The 24,519-nt window shown below is 39.0% G+C and overlaps 1 protein-coding gene across 1 annotated transcript; it reads right to left on the bottom strand.

Annotated features, from left to right (window-relative positions):
• Window positions 1-10,274: 10,274 nt before the first annotated feature.
• LOC105604530 (dynactin-associated protein-like) lies at window positions 10,275-17,320 on the bottom strand. The gene is made up of 3 exons (XM_012103734.5): window positions 17,220-17,320; window positions 14,432-14,512; window positions 10,275-13,577 (listed from the first exon to the last, which is right to left on the bottom strand). The coding sequence occupies exons 1-3, from the start codon at window positions 17,298-17,300 to the stop codon at window positions 13,236-13,238; spliced, it is 504 nt and encodes a 167-aa protein (XP_011959124.3). The 5' UTR covers window positions 17,301-17,320; the 3' UTR covers window positions 10,275-13,235.
• Between the last annotated feature and the right edge of the window lie 7,199 nt (window positions 17,321-24,519).

The following is a 24,519-nucleotide window of genomic DNA, read 5'->3' as shown; positions in this document are numbered from 1 at the left end:
GCATGACATGGAGCTCCTTAAGCAGACCATGTCTGCGTGGCCCAGCTGCAAGAATGGGAATGAGGGCAGATGGAGCCCACGCTAGGAGGGTGCCCAGACGGGACTGCAACATACACACTCGCACAAAAATCTCTCGGGTGGGTAGCTTCCGGGCTTTGCTGACTCTAGTACCTGACTGTGCTTTTGTCAGCCAGAATGGAGGGAAGTTTTTAGTTATAGTACAAATGTAAAAACATCCAAGAGGGACATGGAGAAAGGATTTCTCCGACCCTCAATTATAATTTTTTTTTTTTTGGCTCTGCAGTGCAGTATGCAGGATCCTAGCTCCCCAACCTGGGATCTGGTGCCCTCTGCATTGGAAGCCTGGCTTCTTAACCACTGGACAGTGAGGGAAGTCTCTATAATTTTAGTGGCCTCCTTGGAGAGCCAGAAACAAAGGCTTGCTCAGACTGAATTATGTGTACAAAGTGCTCTTTGGTGCTGTGAGAGGCTGAATTATGGCTCCCCAAAGACATCTGTCCTAATTCCCAGAACCTGCAAGCATGTAACCTTACGTGGTAAAAAAAAAAAAGACTTTGTAGATAGGATTAAGATAAGGACCTTGGGATGAGGAGAATATGCTAGATTATCTGGTGGATGGGTATAAACATAAGGGATCTTGTAAAATGGAAACGGAGGTAGGAGCTGGGGAGGAGGTAATGTGACAACAGAGACTAACATGGAGTTGGAGGAAAGTTACTCAGATAAAAATAGCCTGGAGTTAAAACTCCCCTTGGGTCCTCCCCACCATTCTATGCAAAACAAAGAACTCTCTCACTTGAAGAGAAAAATGGACATTAAGGTTGATTACACCCTGCTCCCAGCTGGTCCAGCCTCTGGCCGATCTCCAGAAATCCTTGCCCCAGACGTTTAAGAGATAACTAATCCAAACAACCCTGGAGAAGAACAGGACCCCTTAAGACAGTAGATTTCCACATATATGCCTACATGTACTTACTCTTTTCTTGGGTTAGTGCAGCAGCTCACTAATCTGGCCACTGTCCCTTCTTGCCTTATTAAAGGTGATCTGTTCCTGAAAAGTGCCAGTCTTGTTCTTTTCCCAAACCTCGCCTTTTCTCCCTTACCCTGCAGGAAAGACACAGCCCTGTGCTGGAGATCTTTAGAAGCTGGAAAAAGCAAGGCATGGATGCGCCCCTAGACATTCCAGAAGGAACCAGCCCTGACAACACCTTCATTTTAGCCCTGTGACGCTCATTTTGGACTTCAGAGAATAAATGCATGCTGTCTTAAACTGCTAAGTTTGTGGCAGTTTTTACAGTGGCAACAGGAAACTAATAGAGTTACTCTTCACAAACAATTCAGAGTGAAAATTCTGAGTTGAGCCTGGAAAGAGGAAAGTCGTGATATAGAATAAAGAAAATATTGTATACATACAGTGGAATATTATTCAGCCACGAGAAAGAAGAAAAGCCTGCTGTTTGTCACAACATGGATGGATCTCGAGGGTATTAAGCTAAAAGAAACAATCCAGACAGAAAAAGATGACCACTGCATTGGATGCTTGTCATTTACACGTGAAATCTTAAAGTAAGAGAGAAAAAGAAAGAAAATCAAACCCATAGGAACAGAGTAGAAAAGCGCTTGCCAGGGCTGAGGGATGGGAGAGAGAGGGGCCAGCTGGTGCACTGGGATGACCCAGAGGGATGGTGTTGGGGGGGAGGTAAGGGGGTGGGGTTTGGGATTGGGAACACGTGTACACCCGTGGCAGATTCATGTTGATGTTTGGCGAAATCAATACAATATTGTAAAGTAAAATAATAATAACAAAGAATGCAAATTTTTAGCTGTAAGATGAAGAAGACATGAAGATCTAACATAAAACATGGTGCCTATAATTGATAACACTGTATTGAATCATTGAAATTTTCCAAGGGCATAGAACTTAAAAGTTCACATCAAAAAAGAAAAGAATAGAAAGATTTGTCAGGTGATGGACCTGTTAATTCACTAGGTGAGTGGGATCCCTTCACCGTGTACATGTCAATTACCCCAGAATTCACTTTCAATATCTTATAATTTTATAGTCAATAATATTGGGTTGCCCAAAAAGTTTGCTCAAGTTTTTCGTAAGATCTTATGAAAAAACTAGAATGAATTTTTTTTGCCAACTTAATAGCTGAATATTTTAAAAAACAAAAGAAAAAAAAAAGGGAGCCTTGTGTCTGGAGCTGGGTTGCTGCTGTTGGAATCACTGCTTTTCCACATATCTGGCCAGATGATACTACATGTGTTGTTTAAATTATCTATTCCATAGCATCTTCATCTGTAAAATGAGAATAATAATAATCCTCACTTCCTATGTTATTATGTGAGAATCTTCAGTTCAGTTCAGTCGCTCAGTCATGTCCGACTCTTTTCGACCCCATGAATCGCAGCACACCAGGCCTCCCTGTTCATCACCATCTCCCAGAGTTCACTCAGACTCATGTCCATCGAGTAGGTGATGCCATCCAGCCATCTCATCCTGGGTCGTTCCCTTCTCCTCCTGCCCCCAATCCCTCCCAGCATTGCTTTTCCAATGAGTCAAGTCTTCTCATGAGGTGGCCAAAGTACTGGAGTTTCAGCTTTAGCATCATTCCTTCCAAAGAAATCCCAGGGTTGATCTCCTTTAGAATGGACTGGTTGGATCTCCTTGCAGTCCAAGGGACTCTCAAGAGTAGAATCTTAGAGGAAATTAACACATCTGAAGGTTCTTAAAGTAGAGCACCTTGTTAACCTCTATTAAATGCTGGCTATTGTTACTTGTTTGTTCCTTCTTCCTTTGCACAAACATCTGAGAGCTCCCTGGGCTCCAGACTCTCTGATAGGCCCTGAGAACAAGTAATCATCGTGAAACTGACAGTCTAGGCAGAACACAAACTTTAAACAACAGTCATGCTACAAAGATAAAATTACTACTCAGCATTAAATGCTACAAAGATTAAAAATCAGGGCATCATAAAAGAATATCACTAAGGGATAAGGGTGAAGAACAGGGTGACAGAAGATGAGATGATTGGATAGCATCACCGATTCAACAGATATGAACTAGGGCAAACTCCAGAAGATGCTGAGGGACAGAGAGACAGAGTTGTGGTGTGCTGCAGTCCATGGGGTTTCAAACAGTTGGACCTGACTTGGTGACTTAACAACAACAAGGGATAGGACTTGGATTTTAGGGTCAGGAAAGACCTTTCTGAAGAATAAGTAGCAAGTAACCACTTGAGTAGGAAAAGAGCATTCCAGAGAGTAGGGCCATCAAGCATAGATGCCTTGAGGTAGGAAAGATCTTAGAGTGTTCGAAGTACCAAAGGAAGACCAGTGTGGCAGCTGTTGCTAAGAAGAGAGGGTAGGAGGCCAAACTGGAGAGAGACCACGGTGTTGGAGGGATTCAGAAGCCCTGGGAAGGATGCGGATTTCCTCTGCTCAGCGGGGCATGCCAGCATTTGGGCACCTTACTCAGCACTGGATTATTCAGCTCCTGTCTCTTTTGTTTTCGTTCCTGTCCTGGTGACAGGCAACTTTTTGCAGGAAGATGGTCCCATAAATGGCAGAAAAGAGAAAAATGGCAGAAAAGAGCAAAATAGCTTAAACTCATGCTTCTTAAAGCCCAAATTATGGTGTCAATCTGTGAGTCCCAGAAACAGTAGAGACATCCTTGTCCTTTACATGCCCTCATAACTCATTGTATATTCAGTTCAGTTCAGTCACTCAGTCGTGTCTGACTCTTTGAGACCCCATGGACTGCAGCATGTCAGGCCTCCCTGTCCATCACCAACTCCTGAGTTTACCCAAACTCATTACACTATTATACACCCCTATCCTCACCTTCTGTACCTTCCAGTTTCAGGGGGCTTATTATCAACATGTCTTGTCCAAGGAAAGTCCTATCGCCTTACAAAAATGTCCCACTGGTCATTCTTAATCATTTCCTTTTGTGGGAGTTTGTAGATTGTTTTCATACCTTTTCCTTTTTATAAGAATGCTATGAAGGGACTTCCCTGGAGGTCTAGTGGCTAAGACTCTGTGCTCCCAATGAAGAGGGCCCAGGTTCAATCCCTGAACTAGATCCCACATGCTGCAACAAAGGCTCCTAGAGTTGCAACTAAGATACAGTGCAGCCAAGAATATATATATATATATATATATATATATAATATACATAAATATATTTATACATAAATTTATGTATACAAAATGTATTTTAAATGCTATGGAGAATACCTTTGTTCATGACTCTCTATCTGCATTCCTAATTATAACCTTTATTGATTCTATAACTAAACTACTGAGCTAAAGACTGAACTTTATTTTTTTTTAATCTTGATAAATATGATGAAAGTGTCATATGGTTCTATATGGTGTCAAGTATTTTATTGATAAAATGCAGAAAAGAAAGAAGGGAAAGCAGTTGCTTCTGGTGCTAAGAAAACTGGTGATTTTTTTTCCCTTCTGTTCTCACCTTTTTTAAACTCTCCAATTTGGTTTTCCACAATGAACATCTCATTTATATTAGAACATCTCTTTTCAAAAACTCCAAGTCAAGTCTCAGCTTAGGTGCTGCCTCTTCCATGAAGACATTATCTGCGAATCCATAGAGCCCTGAGCTTTACCACTTTGATCATACAGATACTGAGTACTTCCGTTTTTCACCCCAGACTAAAATTCCTTGGGAATGGAGATAATTTTTTAATGTCCTTTGTCCTTAACGTGATAAACATATGGGCAACCAAATGAAAATTCTCATCAGTGTTGTGAAAATCTAGTTCTTGGAAAAAGTATAATGCCTGGTGTCCCAGAGAAGTAAAGTTCCGGTGAAATAGACTGGCACTTCATACTCCACTGAGGAGCAAACAAGCTTTCTTGAAGATGGTGAAGAGTAATGATGTCTAGTAAGACCCCTTTTGTTGCTGTTTAGTAGCTCAGTTGTGTCCGACTCTTAGTGACCCCATGGACTGTGGCCTGCCAGGCTCCTCTGTCCATGGGATTCTCCAGGCAAGAATACTGGAGTGGGCTGCCATTTGCTTCTCCAGGGCATCTTCCCGACTTAGGGATCGAATTCATGTCTCCTGCACAGCTGGCAGTTTCTTTACTGCTGAGCCACCAGGGAAGCCACAGACCCCTTTAAGTCTAAGCTGTTTTCAGCTATTCCACCAGAGCTATTCTCATACATTTGTTGTTGTTAATTATTCACTTAGTCAGGTCCAGCTTTTTTGGCCCCACCAGGCTCCTCGGTCCATGGGATTTCCCAAGCAAGAATACTGGAGTGGGTTGCCATTTCCTTTTCCAGGGGATCTTTCCTGACCAAGGATTGAGCCTGTGTCTCTTGCATTGCAGGTGGACTCTTTACCACTGAAGCACCTGGGAAGCCCATTCTCATATATACCAAGGCTTGAAGTAATGGTTCCTAACCAGAGGCGTTTATCAAAATTTCCTGGGGAAAATCTATATGGCCACAAAAAGGACTATAATTATGCTCCAGTACGTACTGGCTGATTGAGGCTTTGCCAACTAGAGCAAAGTAGAAAATGAAATTCCCCAGTCCAAGTTTTACCTCTCACATTCTGTACATGGACCTGCAAAGACAGGATGAAGGCCTTGCTTCTGTCATTTACCAATTTTCAACCTTTGGAAGAATCTTTCCAATTTATTGGAAGTCAGCCTCTCGTGAGAAATTCTAGCATGGTGAGAACTCTTTCCTCGAGAGCTATGAGAGAGACTTATAGAAGCATCTGAATTTAACTGCCTGCCCTGAATCACCCCCGGGGACCAACATAATCTAGCCTCTTTGTCAAGAGCAATAGGTTAAAATGTATGTATGTTACTAGGATGTCCTTGGGGGAAACAATTGATGAGAAGATAAAGTACTATATAAACCAAAATATACAAACATGAATTTCATTCACTAAGAGTTTTTAAATATTAAATCTTAATTTTCTGAACTAAGATGGTCCTCACTGGTTCCCATTAATAATAAAAAAATAGCTAACTTTGTTTTAAAAACTACTTTGCGGAGACGTGTGAAGTATAATTCTCTTAGCCAGCTGACAGCACATTCACCCTGTTGCTTTTGCAGGAGTGAAGGTGAATCCTTTTATTTCCCACCTGACCTTCACCTTCAATTGTTGCAGGGTTTTTCTCCATGCACTATAATTTTTATTTCACTCAACTCTTAATCTCTACCAGCTTTGAGGTAACGATGTCATTATACTTAGTCAGAAGCTTCAGTGATCCTGTAACATTTTTCTTAGTTAAGTGTCAATACTAATTGTAATTTTTAAAATAAATTATTTATTAAAAGAGGAGAGAAGGTCAAAAACATGCTAGGTGGCAAGGGAATAACATCTTTGAGCTAAGAAGTCACCATTATTCTTAGGTAATGATTATCAAACATTGCCAGGCTGTTTCACAATTCTTAATCTATTCACTCTTTACAATAGACTTACGCAGTAAATGATCTTTTTTATCTCCACATTTTGAAGAGAAAACTGACACAGAGAGGTAGGTAATTTGCCAAAGGTCACATAGTAAGTGAGAGAACTAGGTTTCAAGTCCTGGTTGCCTAGTTTTTGACTTTCTACATTTTAACTACTCTAATACTTCATTAAGAGAGAAACATAAATCCCTTTGTGACCTGGAAAGAAGAAAACCTGGTTCTTGGGGAAAATGGAAAGTAAAAGTGCAGATATGATGCAGAAAATATAAAGAGTAAACTGGCATCATTATTTTCTGTCTTCCAACTGGAAATAAAAGTTCATAAAAATGAGGTACTATTGATAAAATGGGAATTAAACACATTTGTACATGCAGGAAGCAAATCAAGATGGAAGTGAGAAAATGTAAAGTGAAAAGTTTCACGTTAGTGCAGAACCCCAGATCTTAGTTCAGGCAACCTCAGCTTTGACACTAATACCCTGCCCTGCGAGATAACACAGTTAAAGTCCTTTATGGGATACATGCACTCACCCAGCACGAGCCAGGCTTTACTCAGCTTCAGGTTCTTTACCTCAAAAGTGAAGAGTTTGGCTTGGATAATCTCCACGGTCCCTTTCTATGCAGTGTTTCTGGGATGCAATCAGTAATTTAATCCATCAGATGCTTGCTCTGTAGTTTCTCTGTGTCAGACCCTGGGCTGGGCTCTGAGAAGATACACCTGGCATGACCTCCCTCCTCCCGGGAGGGGCTCTTGGTGCTCTCCTGTGCCTGCTGAACTCCTGGAGACTTGACTCCTCCACCAGAGTGGCTGGCACCTGAGCCAGCTCACTTTGACACTGTAATTGACCACGTCTGACTCACGATTATTAGACAGTGTTAGAATTTTGCAATTGCCAGGATGTTAATAAAAGAGTATGAAAGAGTATGTGGGGCTCCTACAGGGATTAGGGATTTGGAATGAAATGGTCATCTCTTCATCTAACAAGGTTTGGCTTTAGTTCTGGGGCAGAGACTCTGGGTTGGGCCCTAAAATCTATTCTGTTTTCCTTATAAATAGAACCATCAGTTTTACCTAGTCACACAAGCACCCAAAATAATCATTGCATCTCTCATCTTTCAGACAGCTGTATGTGGCTGCATGACTAATTTCTGACAATGTGACATAATAAAAATTATTGTATGCAATTTCTGAGAAATATTCTTAGAGGGTGGGCTTAAGCCCTTCATCCCTCTTTCTTTCTATTGACTAGAATATAGACGTAATGACTGGAGCTTAAGCAGCCATTTTAAACTGTGAAATGCCAAGGATGTAGAACAATGAGATACAGGAGTCCAAGTCTCTTATGACCAAAAAATTATTGAAAAGGTAGATTTTTCAAAAGCTACCTTTAGTTTTTTAGTGTATATGAGAGAGAAGCTTTTATATATCATTTTTCTTCAACTTCAGTATTATTTAGAAACATCTGTGACTTACAATTGAATTTTATATCAACTGATACAAGAGTCGTTTGCATAGTAAATAGTAAATAATAATTTGGGGCTTCCTGTTCTATCTGTAACATAAGCCCATATCTTCCATTTAGGACAGTTGCAAATATAGAAACAAATACAACTGATGCAGAAATATCTGTATTTGCAGTAATTTTTTAAGCTCAAACTACATGTACTTCAGAGCAAACACATCCACTCTACTTCTGGAAAAGACGACATTAGTGGTTGTGAACAATTCTTTTCTTTCTTTCTTTTGCCCTGCTTTTTGGGGTACATAAAAATTATATAAGTTTAAGATGTACATGTTGATTTGATACATTTATATATTACAAAATGATTACCAATGTAGCTTAGCTAACACATCTCTCAAGTCACATAATTACCACTAAGATGTCTGTCAGGAATTCCAAGTATATAATACAGTATTACTAACCATCATCACTATGCCATACATTAGATCTCCAGAATTTATCATCTTCAAACTAGAAGTTTGTATTCTTTGCCCAGCTTCTCTCTATTTTCCCCACTCCCTCCTGCTCCCCCGCCCCCGCTAACCACCTTTCTACTCTGTTTCTATGATTTCAGCTCTTTATATATTCCTCAATAAGTGAGATCATGTAATAATTGCCTCTGCCGGCTTATTCCACTTACCATAGTATCTTCCAGTTCCATCAAGTCTCTGGGAACCGCAACAGCTCTTGCTGCACGGCCCCTGCTTTTCTTCCTTATTACTGGTTATTTCTTCATTCCTTAGTTTCGCCAGTCTAGGTGGGATGACATTGAAGTGGGAACTTTGTACAGTGCCCAAATGCTGGGGACACTGGTTAATCACTCTGCTCTTCCTTTCTTAGCAAAAGGAATACTTTCTAGCTGAGGAATTCCCTCTTAGAAATGAACCAGGTCTGATGAAATTGTCTTTGAAGGTAAGGATCACTTTGGATGACAAAGAGAGATTCCTCCAGAACTTGGAAAAGGCCCTCTGGATGCCATAGTAAAAGTTAGCAAGAGATATGACAAAGTAGAAACAGGTTTGACTTGACCATAACACCGATATTAGATGTCTATCACTCTAATGGCAATTATGAGATGCTTAGGAGATTATTAAAGAACCTAAAGACTAAGCAAATGAGAGTTCACAAATAATAATTTGTTTCAAAGTAGAGGTGGTTCTGAAGTTCAAAAGCTTTTGAAATTGCACAATATCAAAGTGAATGACTTACACAGTGTAAGTTCTGAAAGCTTTTCCTAAAATGAACATCATTAAAAGGTAAAGTTAATTAGGTAAAGTTAATAGGTAAAGTTGATTTTACCTATTAAAGTGGATTTTCAGTATAAGTAAATGGACCTATTTTGGAAACAAAATGCCCAATAGCACATTTTCTTAGTAAAGCATCCAAAGAAGTTTAATCGCACTCTTATTTGGGGAAGTGCATTTGAAGACTTAACATTTTAATCCCACAAGGATTACTTCACATTTAAGAATAAATAATGGACCTGAAATTTTCTAGTAGAAGATGTTTTAAATAGAGAATTTCCTGACTATTTTAAAATATATTATTGTCATTCAATACAGTGAATAAATTTTTGAAATAATAAATACTAGAAATATAAGGTTTTAATAGTTACTGAATAAATCATTATAATGGATGATTACATTCTTATTGAATAAGCACACTTCAGTATTTTTATAGTACTTTGAAAAATTTTAATCTGAGTAATATGTCTTAAATGGTGAAGACATTTTCCACAATGCTGCTTAATACTTTAAGATTTTACTAATATGACTTATAGGTGGAATCCTGAAAAGTGGTACAGAGGTACTTACTGGCAAAGCAGACAGAGAGACAGAGATTAGAGAACAAATTTACGGTTAACAAGGGGAAAGTGGGGAATAAATTGAGAGATTGGGACTGACGAATATTCACTGCTAGGCATAAAACAGATTCCTAATGAGAATCTGCTGTTTAACACAGGAAACCCTACTCAGGACTTGCCTGGTGGCTTTGTGGCAAAGAATCCTCCTGCGAGTGCAGGAGATGCAGGACACGTGGATTCGATCCCTGAGTTGGAAAGATCCCCGAGAGAAGGAATTGGCACCCCACCTGGCAGGCTACAGTCCATGCAGTTGCAAAGAGTTGACCCAACAGTTGGGTACTGATCACTGGTAGACTGTCTCTACCCAGTGCTCCCTAGTAACAGAATGGGAGGAAATCCAAAAAGGAGGGGAGATGTGTGTATGTGTAACTGACTCACTTTGCTGTACAGCAGAAACCAACACAACATTGAAAGCAACTATACCCCAATAAAAATGAATTTTAAAAGAGATTTTATTAAACTGTAGAAGTCTAAAGCAATAAATGAATCTGAGAGCTCATTCACCATCCCATTTTATAAAGCACAGAAATCTGATGATCTCAGATAACCCTTATTACAATATCCTCCAATATTTAACATAGAAAATTCACTGCTAAGAGCATATTCATTAAACACAGTGAAGTTATTCTCCTCGCTTTACCATAGTGCATTCTGTATCATCTCAAACAGCAAAGGAAGAAAAGAAGGGCTTTTATCCCATCTAGCTATTTCTGATGGCTTCTAGGATACAAAATTTTCTTTTAAATTCTTTGTTAATGGTACATTTTAAGATCTTTGTATTAAAAGTTTATTTTATTTTATATTACAAAGCAAAATTTAAATCGTATAAGAAAGTACATCTGAAACTAGGGAATTTAATCTTTCTTCTTCACAAGCATATAAATAAAAAACACAATAGAAATGAATCGATTTAAAACTTTCCTAGTAGCCACAAAAAGGAATTAATGTGAGTCAGTTAAACTGAGGTGGATGAACCAGGAGCATGTTATACAGACTGAAGTTAAGTCAAAAAGAGAAAAACAAATATCGTATATTAACACATATATATGGAATCTAGAAAAATGGTCATGATGACTCTATTTGCAGGGCAGGAATAGAGATGCAGACAGAGAGAATGGGCTTTTGGACACAGTGGGGAAGGAGAGGGTGGGGTGAATGCAGAGAGGAGCACTCACGTAGATAGATACACTACCGCATGCAAAGCAGAGAGCTGGAGGGGAGCTGCTGAGTGACGTGGGGCGCTCAGCTCCATGCTCTGTGACCACCCGGAGGCATGGGGTGGGACGGAGGCTGAAGAGGGAGGGGATAAATAGAAATAGGAACTCCCCTGTAGCTTAGATGGTGAAGAATCTGCTTGCAATGCAGGAGACCCAGGTTCAGTCCCTGGATGGGGAAGATCCTCTGGAGAAGGGCATGGCGACCCACTCCAGTATTCTTGCTTGGAGAATGGACAGAGGAGCCTGATAGGCTACAGTCCATGGGCTCCCAAAGAGTCAGACATGACTAAGCAACTAAGCACACACATACATATTTATAAATGCTCATGGCTGATTCACCTTGTCGTAGGGCAGAAACCAACACAACATTGTAAAGCAATTGTCCCCTAATTAAAAAAACAACAACAACAACAACAACAACTCTACAAGGGAGAAATGCATGCACGCTTTCTCCTTTTTGCCCGTTAACCTCATCTAGAGCTTTGTGAAATTTGTAAAATTTATATAATGCCTTTTCTCATTCTTAAATTCTATTATCAAATAATGTTGGTAAACTGTCTGAAAAACTTTTCAAAGACTCAAATTTTTACATTTCCCTGTGTCTGAGAAATAATACTAGCTGCCCTAAAGTAACAATTACCTAGAGAATGACCACATTTCTAATTTTTCTTTGGCAGAGCCTAATTATTCAATAAAGCCCCAAGGTTTGTATAATTTACATGTTCTATTATTGGCTATAGCAAATGAACCTAAAATGGCATATAACATAAAATCTTTTAACGCTTTTGGAACCTATTTAGAACCTCCGATGCTATGCCAAAGACAACCTGGATCCGCTGCCACCCGTAGGGTCTGAGCCTTCGAACAGGAGCTGCCTTCTCTGGACCAGTCTTCCTCTTTTGTAGAGTATGGAAGTTGAGGATGGAATGGGCAGGTTGATTTTAACCCCAAAGTCTCCAGAATAAAGTGATTATTTTTCTAGTGAGTGTTAAACACTCTAAATACAAGTAACATTGAACAAGGGCCTTATGTTTCACACCAAATTATAAGCCATGTGCCGTCAAAGTTACAAAGTATAAGACAAAATAAAAGTTCAGATTTTATAAGCAGCAGTTTATAATACTTTAAGCAAAATATCAAGTACAGAAAATAATATTGATGATATCAGAAAAAGTATAGAGAAAATACACCATTTGTTACATTTGAAGCGTTTCTAAGTGTGTTTTGGATTTTCAACCTATTAAATCCCCTTAGCCCTCTCGTTTTGTGTTTTAATGATCTCCCTTAAACTTCCACCTTTGTTTAACCTTCAGCCCTTCTCAGAAACCTTTCTTTATCATTTCTAACCTCATTGATGTGCCCTCCTTTCCCCCCAATAGTAAGAAAGCTTCTGTAATGATGAATAGTTCCATAATAATTTATGTTCATTAACCACATTAATAGAACACTTCCTTGTTGCTCTGCTGCTGCTGCTGCTAAGTCACTTCAGTCGTGTCCGACTCTGTGTGACCCCATAGACGGCAGCCCACCAGGCTCCCCCATCCCTGGGATTCTCCAGGCAAGAACACTGGAGTGGGTTGCCATTTCCTTCTCCAATGCATGAAAGTGAAAAGTGAAAGGGAAGTCACTCAGTCGTGTCTGACTCTTAGCGACCCCATGGACTGCAGCCTACCAGGCTCCTCTGTCCATGGGATTTTCCAGGCAAGAGTACTGGAGTGGGGTGCCATCACCTTCTCTGTCTTGTTGTCCTACTGGAATACAAATACCAAGAAGAGTCAAGTATATGAGATTGGGAAATAATCAACAACTGGATGGTAAATACTGGCTTGAGAACCAACATACAGGAGGCAGGCAGCTTCTCCAGCAATTGAAATCCTCATTAATGAAATTAAGATGGGGTGTACAGGATGAAAAGAAACTCTGGGCCCTAGCCAAGTTGAATCAACTGAGCTCAGTTGAAATTTTCTTTTCCAATCATTTGAAGACTGGAGGGTCCTTGACTGAGAACACTGGCGTCATTCTCATATGGGACACAGCAAATGACTGAGCAAGAGGGCAAGTCTCATAAAGCTAAATGCTTTGGAACCTCTCGGCTGGAGGGGAGAATACCTTGGACATGCCTCATTCAGGATCAGCGGGTGGATCTGGTTGGAGGAGGGCTAGAGACCCCTCCAAATGTCATTCATCTTCAATTTCAACTTCGTGGACCAACGTTGAGCTTATAGTCGTCTCCATAGGAGTTGGGAGCACCGGGGTAGAGGAGCTGTGGTTGGTCCCCGGGGTAAGAAGCAGAGTGCTCTGAGACACAGGCAGGGAGGATGGGCCCTGAGATGGGGCAGCGCCAGGAAGGCAGGTGACGTGGCTGGACTTGCCGTCGGCATGAATGACGATGGTGGTGCCGGCGGCGGGCTTGCTCAAGTGGACGAAATAGAAGAGCAGGACAACAAGGGCTGCGGCGATGAGGCAGGCCAGTAGACACAGCAGGAATGTTTTCCAGGGTGACCACGGCCTTGCTGCCGCCTGCACGGGGTTATGAAAAGTGGACATTTCAGCAATAACACAGTGGTAACTTAGGTAAATGATTTCCATTAGAACATGGCTAATTTTTTCATTACTACAAATGCTATAATTTAAATGAATTAATCATCTCTCTCCCTCTCTCCCTCTCCCTCTCTCTCTCCCTCTCTCTCCCTCCCTCTATCTCCCTCCCTCTCTCTCCCTCTCTCTCTCTCAAAATGTCCCCTCTTAGCTAACCCTTTGTATTAAAGCAATAAAGGTGTCACCTTAAATTGCAAATAGGTTGCCTCAGGAATACATCATGTGATGACCTCATATCGGCTACTATACTTACAGTATAAATTAAATTATCTAATTAGCCGTCCAGGAGAGAAAAACCAAAGGCCAATCAAAACATGGAGACTGGTTATCTTGGAGTGATGGAGAGTGACCGGTATTTGGCTCACTGTCATCTCCCGTTTTCAAATGACATTCTGAGATTTTGTAACTAGAAAATGATTCATTAAATACATTTTTGATCTTTTAAACATAAACAAAAGAAACTTCACTGAGCTTAGAAAGACATCAAAGTAGAAGAATGATCAGCTGTGGTATGGAGCAGGATCTTACAGGAAAGGACTACAGCACTGATAATTTACTGGGCCAATGGGCCCCTGCATTGCCCGGAGCTTGTGGAGTTACGGGGTGAGGGGTTCCCGAGAAGCACAGAGCCACCGAAGGGCAGGCAGTTGAGGAGGAACTGAAGGAGAGGAGAACCCTTCGGAGGGCTGACCGAGCAGAGCCTGTCTACCTCGCCTTACCATCACCGCAAAGGACCAGTGAAGACGCCCCACTGCCCCCCAGGCCCCAAATCTCACCCACTGCGGCTGTAAGGTCACAACAGGCAATCTACAACCACAGGGTGTTCCTTCGTTTGAACCATAGGGATTTCTGGGTAACTGCAGAGAAAGAATGTTAACATCAACAATTCACCAGCCCTGATTTTTAAGGATGAAGAAAATTTATTTGATCTAGGCACATAAATTCATAAAACATGTAAAAAATTATTGAATCCAATAGGTATTACAGGAAGAACTGACCAGGAAGTTCCAGGGAAATCTGAAACTCTAATAAACGGTTTCATAGTGTGAATTAAACAAGTATATTTTTCATATTAAATGATCAAAGAAGGAAAATAATCATCTCAATGCTCACTGCTCATTTAACAAATTTCAGCATTTAAAAGTGGTAAAAGCAGACAAATGACACCAACCCCAAAGATCTAGAAGAAAAGAATAACTCCCAAATGTGACGAGCAATGTTTACCTCCAAGCAATGACCATAATGTTTAACAGTGAAACATTCAGAGACATTCCTTTAAAGTCAGGAGAAGAGAAGAATGTCTCCTGCCATCAATATGCGGTACTGGTTTTCTAGAAGTTCTCATCAGTGTGTACAAATAAGGGAAACGTGAAGACAAAATTAACATTATTTGCAGATTATATGATTGCCTTACAGAACCCCAAATAATTAGCCAAATACTCTATAAATTATAAAATAATAAGATCTCATCAAATTGACTGGCTATAAAAGTTCAAAACATATGTGTAGCAGCACTGTTTTATGTGTGGGTGTGTGTGTGTAACAGCAACTGCTATTTACAGTAGTAGGGATGCATTTTAAATGGCTAAGCCTACAATGGAAATTTGCTGTATGACTCAGGGAACTCAAACCGGGGCTCAAGACCAGGGTTTCCTCAATATAGAGGGGTTGAAAGGGTGTGAGGTGGGAGGGAGATTCAAGAGGGATAGGACACGTGTACACCTGGCTAATTCATGCTGATGTATGCAGAAATCAAGCCAATATTGTAAAACAACTATCAACCAGTTAAAAATAAATAAATATAATTTAAAACAAACAAAAACATAAAATGGCTAAGCCTATAAAATGCCATAGAACTTATGTAAAGAAAACCATAAAACTTTACTGAAGAGCAAAAAGACAACTTGAATAACATCTGCTAAGAAAAGATTTCTGTAAGCTCTCAATTCTCTGAATATAAATTGACAAAAATTTCATACAATAAAATAAAGCAATCAAAATAATAAAATTAAATTTGATGAGGAGCAAGAAGCGAAATATTAGCAGGTTTTTTTCCCCTCTGGGAAGAATCATGGGTGGTTTTTAAATTTTTTATTTGTAATTTTCTGTTTTTTTTCAAATGCTCTAAAGGAAGACAACAAACTCATAAAAAATAAAAGAAAATATTCTACCTCTTGTTTTGGGGAATATAAGAGGTTGCCAGTCAGATTACTAAAAATAGGAAATCCAAACGATTCCTTTTCACGGTCTCAGAAGTTGGTTTACTGGGTATTTTGCATAATTAACTAATTATTTGACTTAATGGAATAAATTGCATAAATGTTTTTGACATGTGGGGAAAGAAGAAAATAAAATGATGTATATATGATATTAAAGCAATGGAATTTAGCAGCTTCCATGGAATAAGAGACTTCCTATAAATTAGGTCTATGGTAGTCTAGATATTGGATTCCCAAACCGAACACAAATATAACCTTCAAGTTGCAAAACAATTCTTATACCTAATCATATCTTCATGTTTATCTTGTCTGACTTTTCTCTTGGTTCTGCATCAAATTAATTATAAAATCCATTTCTCTTTGTTAGAAAGCTAGTACTCAAGTTTTTTTTTAAAGTAGCATCTTGTAAAGAAATGATTATATATGTGAGCAACCTGAGTTCAGTTTCTGTCACTCGTCATTTATAAAATGAAAGAATTTGTGTGAATGATGATTGGGACCCTTAATATGTTCTAAGAAATATGATGTAACATTTTAAGCCTAAGTCCCCCCAACCATGAGACATTTTCCATAAATTTCTACTTTACTTTGGAAACACGTAGGCCAATGAGAATAAATATTTTCATTGAATTTAAATATATATGAATATAAACAATATTGTTAATATCTGCTATAAATATGACACTTCAAATCATCTACTAAAATCTTGTCCACTGATATGTTATTATAAATTTCTGATATAAATAAAAATTTAGGCAAGCAGTCTAATGCACAATTATCAAATGATGGTATAGCACAATTGGTTACTACAGTTGGTACTACGTAACTCCCTCAATACTTGTGACTCCTGTTAGTAACATCCAGATTCCATTCATCCTCTAACAGTAAACATTAGGGAAAAAGATGCACGTTCAGTTGGAGGGAGGGTTAAATATTAAACGTAGAAAGCAAGAATGTTAGATATGAAAGAAGATGTAATTCTTCATATGAATATATGCTTTCATACACTCCAGAGTGAGTGACTTTTGCATTCCCATCAAGAGCATGGGAACATTCCAGTTCCCCTGTATCCCTCCCCCTGTGCTTGGTTGATATGGTCAGTATATTCAGCATTACCTGTGTAGAGGTATCTCACTATGGTCTGATTGCATTTCCCTAAATGGTTCATCATGTTGAACGTTTTTAATGTGTTCATTTGCCAGCTATGTATCTTCTTTGATAAAATGTTTGTAACGGTTATTTTCCAGTTGGTAGTGAATGTTGGCTGATATTTCCCTTGTTGTAAATAACTAAGAAGACGATAAAGGAAATGTGTTAGGGGAAGAAAGGTATGTACACTACTCACCAGCTCAGTCGGGTTTTGGTCAATATCCACAGCGTGCTGCTGCTGTTTGCCATCCATTCTGAAAGGGTTGGTGTCTCCCATGGAGCTCCAAAGATATCTGTATTCACTCTGTGGATTAGAAGTTAGGAAATACTGAATTCATGCTAAATTAGTAATTGTGTGTTTACTCAGTCGAGATCATGCAAAGTAATAGTCATCCGTTTCCTGGGAAATTTTCCAAATTCAACCCCAAAGTACACAACATATGTTAGTTGAGAAAAAAGTAGAAAAAGTTTGCTCCCTTCCCAAAACAACCTGCAGAACATTATCTCAACTTTAGGACTCTAAGGATTCTGAGAAGATGTAAACCCTTGCCTTCCTTATTTCACAAAATTTATTCAAAGTCACTGAAACTTGATTTCTCACATGTGAGGAATTTAGTTTTGCTTCTAAAAAAAGCCTGCAAAGCCACTCCTTGATTATGGATAGTGCAGAACTCTGTGGCTAAACAGAAGGCTTATGGTGATGACTAATTTCAAAACCCATCCGAAAATAAGACAATGTTCAGCTTACTGGATCATGATAAATGCAGGTGAATGATGAGTGAAGTCTTTTGTATTGAAGTCAGTAGCTCTCTTGAGATAGACAGGGGAAAGAAAACATCAGAATAGCTTTTACTAGAATTAAAGATAAAAATAGGAAATAAGTACACTGGTAGCTCTTAAGTATATAAATCAAGGATTATTCACAGTGAATCTCATCTACTTCTTAGCACACTGTACCTGGCTTTAGGCTATGAAATGAATTTGTCACCGTTTCTGATGAATCCTGGTCTTTGAGAGGAGCAGGAACCAGAAAAGAAAGACCTTCGTTGGTACTTTTCCACTTCTCACAAGGGGCAAGTGTACATGACAGGGCATGTAAAAGTGAGTGGGGTTTCAGAGCAATCTGAGAGCTCCTGCAGTCTGACCCTTTGGCAAAGCGGCATGCAGTATAGCCTAGGGAAAAATGACTGAAGATCTTTTTCATTCATGCATTTCATATAGGTCAACTTTGGGTGGGGAGGCAGTTGCTAGTGGCATGAATTTTCCAAAATATTAATAAACTTACAAAGATCCTAGTTCAAGAGCAGACATGTCTTCTTGTATGTAATAGCTGTAATTACAAAAAAAAAAAAAGTTATGTAACTGAATTCCAAATCTCTGAATTTCTCCCTAAGGAAACAATAAATGACTTATGCTTTAAATCACTCTCAGTTGCTTTTTTTTCCCTTTCTTCTTATTCTTCCTTTTTTAACCTTATAGCCAGAACAAATCTTGTTTCATTAACACAGTGTTCTGATTGGATCTGAGTCCACTACTATGTAATGGTTGGAGAACTTGGGAGTTTCAAACTATAATTCAAACTTCTCAGTCGTGGCATAAATCTTAGAGCAGCGAAGAATGAGACAGTGTACCTGGAAAAGCTAGCATCAGGACCCTGGCTGCCTACCTTTCTGAAAAGACATAGGTGACTACATTTCATTACAAGCTCCGTCTCTGTGTATGTTCAGTCGTGTCCAACTCTTTGCAACCCCATGGACTATAGGCTCCTCTGTCCATGGTATTTCTCAGGCAAGAATACAAGAGTGGGTTGCCATCTTCTATGCCAGAGGATTTCCCCAGCCCAGGAATCGAACCCATGTCTCTTGCACCTCCTGCATTTGCGGGCAGATTTTTTACCACTTAGCAAGCAGATTCTTCACCATTATCGCCTGCTGAGAAGACCCTTTTTTGACCATTCCAAATCAAAAGTGAAAATCAGAAGACAACTTAAATGGTCTTCAACGTACTGGAAAACAATTACTGGCAAGCTGGGATGCTATGCTCGGCAAGAGTATCTATCAAGTAAAAATAAGGTCATTTCTTACTTAAACAAAATTTGAGGAAGTTTTCCACCAACAGGCATTCACTGAAAGAAACGCAGAAGGAGAGACCCTCAGTGTAAAAGGGTGAGATGTAAAAAGGAAGAGGAAAAGGTGCTAAGAGTCCACTGGGAATCCTGCTTCTCTGTATTGTACTGAATGTCCTAAACAGAATGAAAAAATAAGATGTCAATTTTATAAGGATGAAAGCTGTTCTTATTTGCATGTATCAGGATTGTAAACATAGAAATCCAAAGAATCCACAAGCAACCCGTTAGAATAAGTAAAAGTTTAGCAACATTAATGGATGCAAATCAATAGACAAAAATTATTTTGTATTAATATAAGTAATTATTTCATGTTTTTATGTATCCACAAGAAATATTCAGAAAACTAGAAAGTTAGAGAGATATTGAAAGGAAATTTTCAAGCATCTAGAAATAAGTCTATTAATAGAGGTGCAATAGTTTTAATGGAAAACTTGTGAAATCTTATTGAATAAATCACTAATGAAATCTTGAATAAATATGCTGCTGGCAGTTACGGAAATTGGCAAGATAACTTGGAAAGCATTTTTTATTATCTAGTAAACTTGAAGACATTTGTGTACAATGATGAAGCAGTTCCGCTCCTAGTATGCTCCCAAAGGAAATACACAGACACAGAGAAATGTTCATAGTAACATTATTTATCAGTTTAAAAAACAATGACCCAAACATACATCAACAGCAGAATAGACAGGTAAACTGTGTTACATTTATACAATGAAATGTATAAATGAACTATTGTTAGACATATCAAATGCATGAACCTCACAAATACAATGTAGTGGGAAAAATCACAGAGGCATTAAAACTAATCTATCTTATTTAGAGATATGTATGTAAGTGATATTTCTATTTTACAACAGCAAGGAAATGACTCATGTAAAACTCATGATGGTGGTCACCTCTCAGGGGAAGGAGAAAAGCAGAATTGGGGCTGAATACCACATGAAGGGATTTGGGGATTTTGGAAGTGTTCTGATTTTGACCTGAGTGTGATACATGGATGTTTATATAATAAATATCAACCACATGTGAAAACTACTCTATGTATGATAAAAGTTAAAAATAAGTACTTAAAGTACTTACCAAAATATATTGGCAAGCTCTAATAAAATTTATGTTATGCAAGTCATTTAAAAATTTTTTCAACACCCTTTCTTTCTTCTGTGTTTATAGCAACTATTTGCCAAATCATTTGAAAGACCTATTTGCCTTTCGGGGCTTCCCTGATGGCTCAATTGCACTCATTTCACATGCTAAAAAAATAATGCTCAAAATCCTTCATATGCGTTCTCTGCTCTGTTTTTTTGCTGATTCTGCAAGTACATTAATTCTTGCCAGTCCTTGAACCATAAACTTTAGATTATGAAACATAAAGGTCCATTTAGTCAAGGCTATGGTTTTTCCAGTTGTCATGTATGGATGTGAGTTGGACTGTGAAGAAAGCTGAGCGCCGAAGAATGATGCTTTTGAACTGTGGTGTTGGAGAAGACTCTTGAGAGTCCTTTGGACTGCAAGGAGATCCAACCAGTCCATTCTAAAGGAGATCAGCCCTGGGTGTTCCTTGGAAGGAATGATGCTAAAGCTGAAACTGCAGTACTTTGGCCACCTCATGCAAAGAGTTGACTCATTGACTCTGATGCTGGGAGGGATTGGGGGCAGGAGGAGAAGGGGACGACCGAGGATGAGATGGCTGGATGGCATCACGGACTCAATGGACGTGAGTCTGAGTAAACTCCGGGAGTTGGTGATGGACAGGGAGGCCTGGCGTGCTGCAATTCATGGGGTCGCAAAGAGTTGGACACGACTGAGCGACTAAACTGAGATGAACTGACTTCATATACCTTTTTCCAATTAGAAGAGTAACATAAGCCTATTTTGAAGATGATTCTGAAAATTTAAAGAATATAATCACCTGTCCACTTTTGACATTGTCTTGGTTCCTCCCAATATGAATTTTTCAATGCTTATCCAAGTATAGTTATTCTTTTTATTCATTTTAATGTGTTTTATTGACTGTATAATTGTCTGTTACATAAAAACTAAGATTGTTTGCTTAACCATGCTTCCATTCTTAAGCGTTTAGATTGCTTCTATTTTGTAGATTAATAGTCAATACAATAATCATTAAAAACAAAGGTTTTTTCAAAAGGTTGCATTGTTTCTTTAGGTGGCAATTTAAAAGTAGAATTGAATAGATCAAAAGCTCTTGATAAAAATAAATTGCCAAATTGATTAAGAAAATTGCACCAGGTTACACTGTCACTAACAATGTTATAAAATCACTCTACTCAATGCGCATTCCCTGCTTTGACCATTTTAACCATCTTCAGGTCAGTAAAAAGAATGTACGTGTGTTTGTATAATCATTTCTTTTGTTTCCTAACTCTGAAATGAAACTTGTCAAGAAACATCCAAATATTATTCAATAGTCATATTTACAAAATGTCATATATATGCTTATTCATGTTTATATTCATGTTCAGTGACAGTTTAGCTATTCCTGGGCCGGTGTTCTTTTTTCTAGTGACCATTTTATGTACCAAGACACCAGTGATTTTTCTATCTTTTGTGTTGCAAATATTTTTCCAGCAGTTTTTTTCTCTGTTTTTTCTTTTTTAAGAACAATTTCCTAACTTAAAGAAGTTTTTAAAACTTTGGAGGTTAAATTAACAATCTCTGATTTTTACTTTTTGATTTTCAGTGACTAACTCTTCACTGCATTTGGACTCAATTTTTTTCCCCCAAATATTTAACCAGTTTTCCCAAAACAGTTTTTGTATAACTTTTTCTTCCTTATCAATATATGATGAGTTTTTCCATTATGTATGATTTTAGCTAAGTTCTTATATATAAACAATTTAACCTAATTACAAACAAATGTAATTATTAATCAAAAGCTAAGGACTTCCCTGGTGGCTCAAGTGGTAAAGCATCTGCTTACAATGAGGGAAACCTGGGTTCGATCCCTCCATCAGGAAAATCCTCTGGGGAAAGAAATGGCACCCCACGCCAGTACTCTTACTGGAAAATCCCATGGACAGAGGAGCATTGTAGGCTACAGTCCATGGGGTCGCAAAGAGTCAGACACAACTAAGCGACTTCACTTTAAGGACAATTAAAGTTTGTGGGTATTCTGGCTACAACACTCAAGGTATAAATATTTTGACAAATACAATATGAACATACAAACTTCTATGCTTATTTGAATATTAGGAAATTGGTCTGCATGTGTGATATTGTATGATGTTTATTAATAACTGGGTACACATCGAGGTGTCATCCAGGTGACCATCCTGATGTCTGTTCGGTACTATGACACCCCTGGTTCACATCAACAACATGGACATCTGACGTATGACAGAGTCCTTCCTTTCGACACCACCTTTTTCTGAAAACGTGCCCTTCCTTTATTTACCCTCTGTATTTCTGCATTTTTATCCTATGACTCTTAATTCTCTCTCTACAGACAGTGCAGGCTCAGATTATCTCTGCTGTACAGCTGAACACAAACAATTGCAACTGAATATATTATAATGTCAGTTTTTAAGGGAGGGACCAGGTATATTTTTGAAATGAATTTCTTGAGTGGACAGAACCCAACTGCAAAATTTAGAAGAACTTACGAAGAACTTAATCAGTACTAGGTGACTAACTGATAAATTATTGGTTCAAGGTTATAAAGTTTCATGAAAAGTGCAGTTTATGACAACTACGAAAGAGTCTCTTCTCTTTTCTCTGTGAAAATGTGTCACCCACAGCCTTGGAGGACAGACATTCATCACCATGCTTTTGTGGTAAATGTTGGGTGCCACTTTTCTAGTCTGAGAATTCTATCAGTTCAGTTCAGTTGCTCAGTCGTGCCCGACTCTTTGCAATCCCATGGACTGCAGCATGCCAGGCCTCCCTGTCCATCACCAAATCCCAGAGTTTACTCAAACTCATGTCCATTGGGTCGGTGATGCCATCTAGCCATCTCAGCCTCTGTCATCCCCTTCTCCTCCCACTTTCAATCTTTACCAGCATCAGGGCCTTTTCAGATGAGTCAGTTCTTCGCATCAGGTGGCCAAAGTTTGAAGTTTCAGTTTCAGCATCAATCCTTCCAATGAATATTCAGGGCTGATTTCCTTTAGGATGGACTGGTTGGATCTCCTTGCAGTCTGAGGGACTCTCAAGAGTCTTCTGCAATACCACAGTTTAAAGCATCAATTCTTCAGTGCTCAGCTTTTTTTATAGTCCAACTCACATCCATACATGACTACTGGAAAAACCATAGCTTTGACTAGATGGACCTTTGTTGGTAAATTAATGTCCCTGCTTTTTAATATGCTATCTAGGTTGGTCATAACTTTTCTTCCAAGGAGCAAGCGTCTTTTAATTTCATGGCTGCAATCACCATCTGCAGTGATTTTGGAGCCCCCCAAAATGAAGTCTGTCATTGTTTCCCCATCTATTTGCCATGAAGTGATGGGACCAGATGCCATGATCTTCGTTTTCTGAATATTGAGTTTTAAGCCAACTTTTTTACTCTCTTCTTTCATCTTCATCAAGAGGCTCTTTAGTTCTTCACTTTCTGCCATAAGGGTGGTGTCATCTGCATATCTGAGGTGATTGATATTTCTCCCAGCAATCTTGATTCCAGCTTGTGCTTCATCCAGCCCAGCATTTTGCATGATGTACTCTGCATATAAGTTAAATAAGCAGGGTGACAATATACAGCCTTGATGTACTCCTTTGCATATTTGGAACCAGTCTGTTGTTCCATGTCCATTACTAACTTACTTCCTGACCTGCATACAGATTTCTCAATAGGCAGGTAAGTTGATCGGTCTGGTGGTCTGGTATTCCCATCTCTTTAAGAATGTTCCAGAGTTTGTTGTGGTCCACGCAGTCAAAGAGAATTCTATACACCCTACTAGAAATTTCATCATAGTAAAGGTTTTCAGATGGTCATTTCGGCTCTCTTGACAGGAACCTCTAATCCTGCATCTTCTTGTGTGGCTCTGCCTTCAGTATATCCCCTGGTTTGGGGTTGGTTAGCAGCAAATGGAAACTAAAGTCCCCATGAAAAAGGAACCTAGCGGGACTTCCCTGGTGGTGTGGTGGTTAAGAATCTGCTAGCCAGTGCAGGGACACCAGTTCAGTCTCTGTTCAGGGAAGATTCCACATGTCTTGAGGCAACTAGGCCCCTCCACCACAACTACTGAGCCTGCACTCTGGAGCCCCTACTTGCAATGACCATTAGCCTCTGTTCACCACACCTAGAGAAAGCCTGCACACAGCAATGAAGACCCAGACCAGCCAAAAATAGATCAATAATAATCAGATTTTTAAAAGAACAAAAAAACTGCATCCTTAAAAAAGAACAAGA

Source organism: Ovis aries, chromosome 23, assembly GCF_016772045.2.
Source record: "Ovis aries strain OAR_USU_Benz2616 breed Rambouillet chromosome 23, ARS-UI_Ramb_v3.0, whole genome shotgun sequence".
NCBI lineage: Eukaryota > Metazoa > Chordata > Mammalia > Artiodactyla > Bovidae > Ovis > Ovis aries.
This window is presented reverse-complemented; position numbering and strand designations above follow the sequence as displayed.

What these genes read in the sequence shown, in the direction of transcription:
- LOC105604530 (XM_012103734.5), bottom strand. Translation starts at nt 17,300, where the DNA reads ATGGGAGACACCAACCCTTTCAGAATGGATGGCAAACAGCAGCAGCAC. An exon ending in ACCAAAACCCGACTGAGCTG is followed by an intron (nt 14,513 to 17,219) that starts GTGAGTAGTGTA and finishes CTTTCTCTGCAG; the next exon opens with TTACCCAGAAATCCCTATGG. An exon ending in TGACCTTACAGCCGCAGTGG is followed by an intron (nt 13,578 to 14,431) that starts GTGAGATTTGGG and finishes AACCCCGTGCAG; the next exon opens with GCGGCAGCAAGGCCGTGGTC.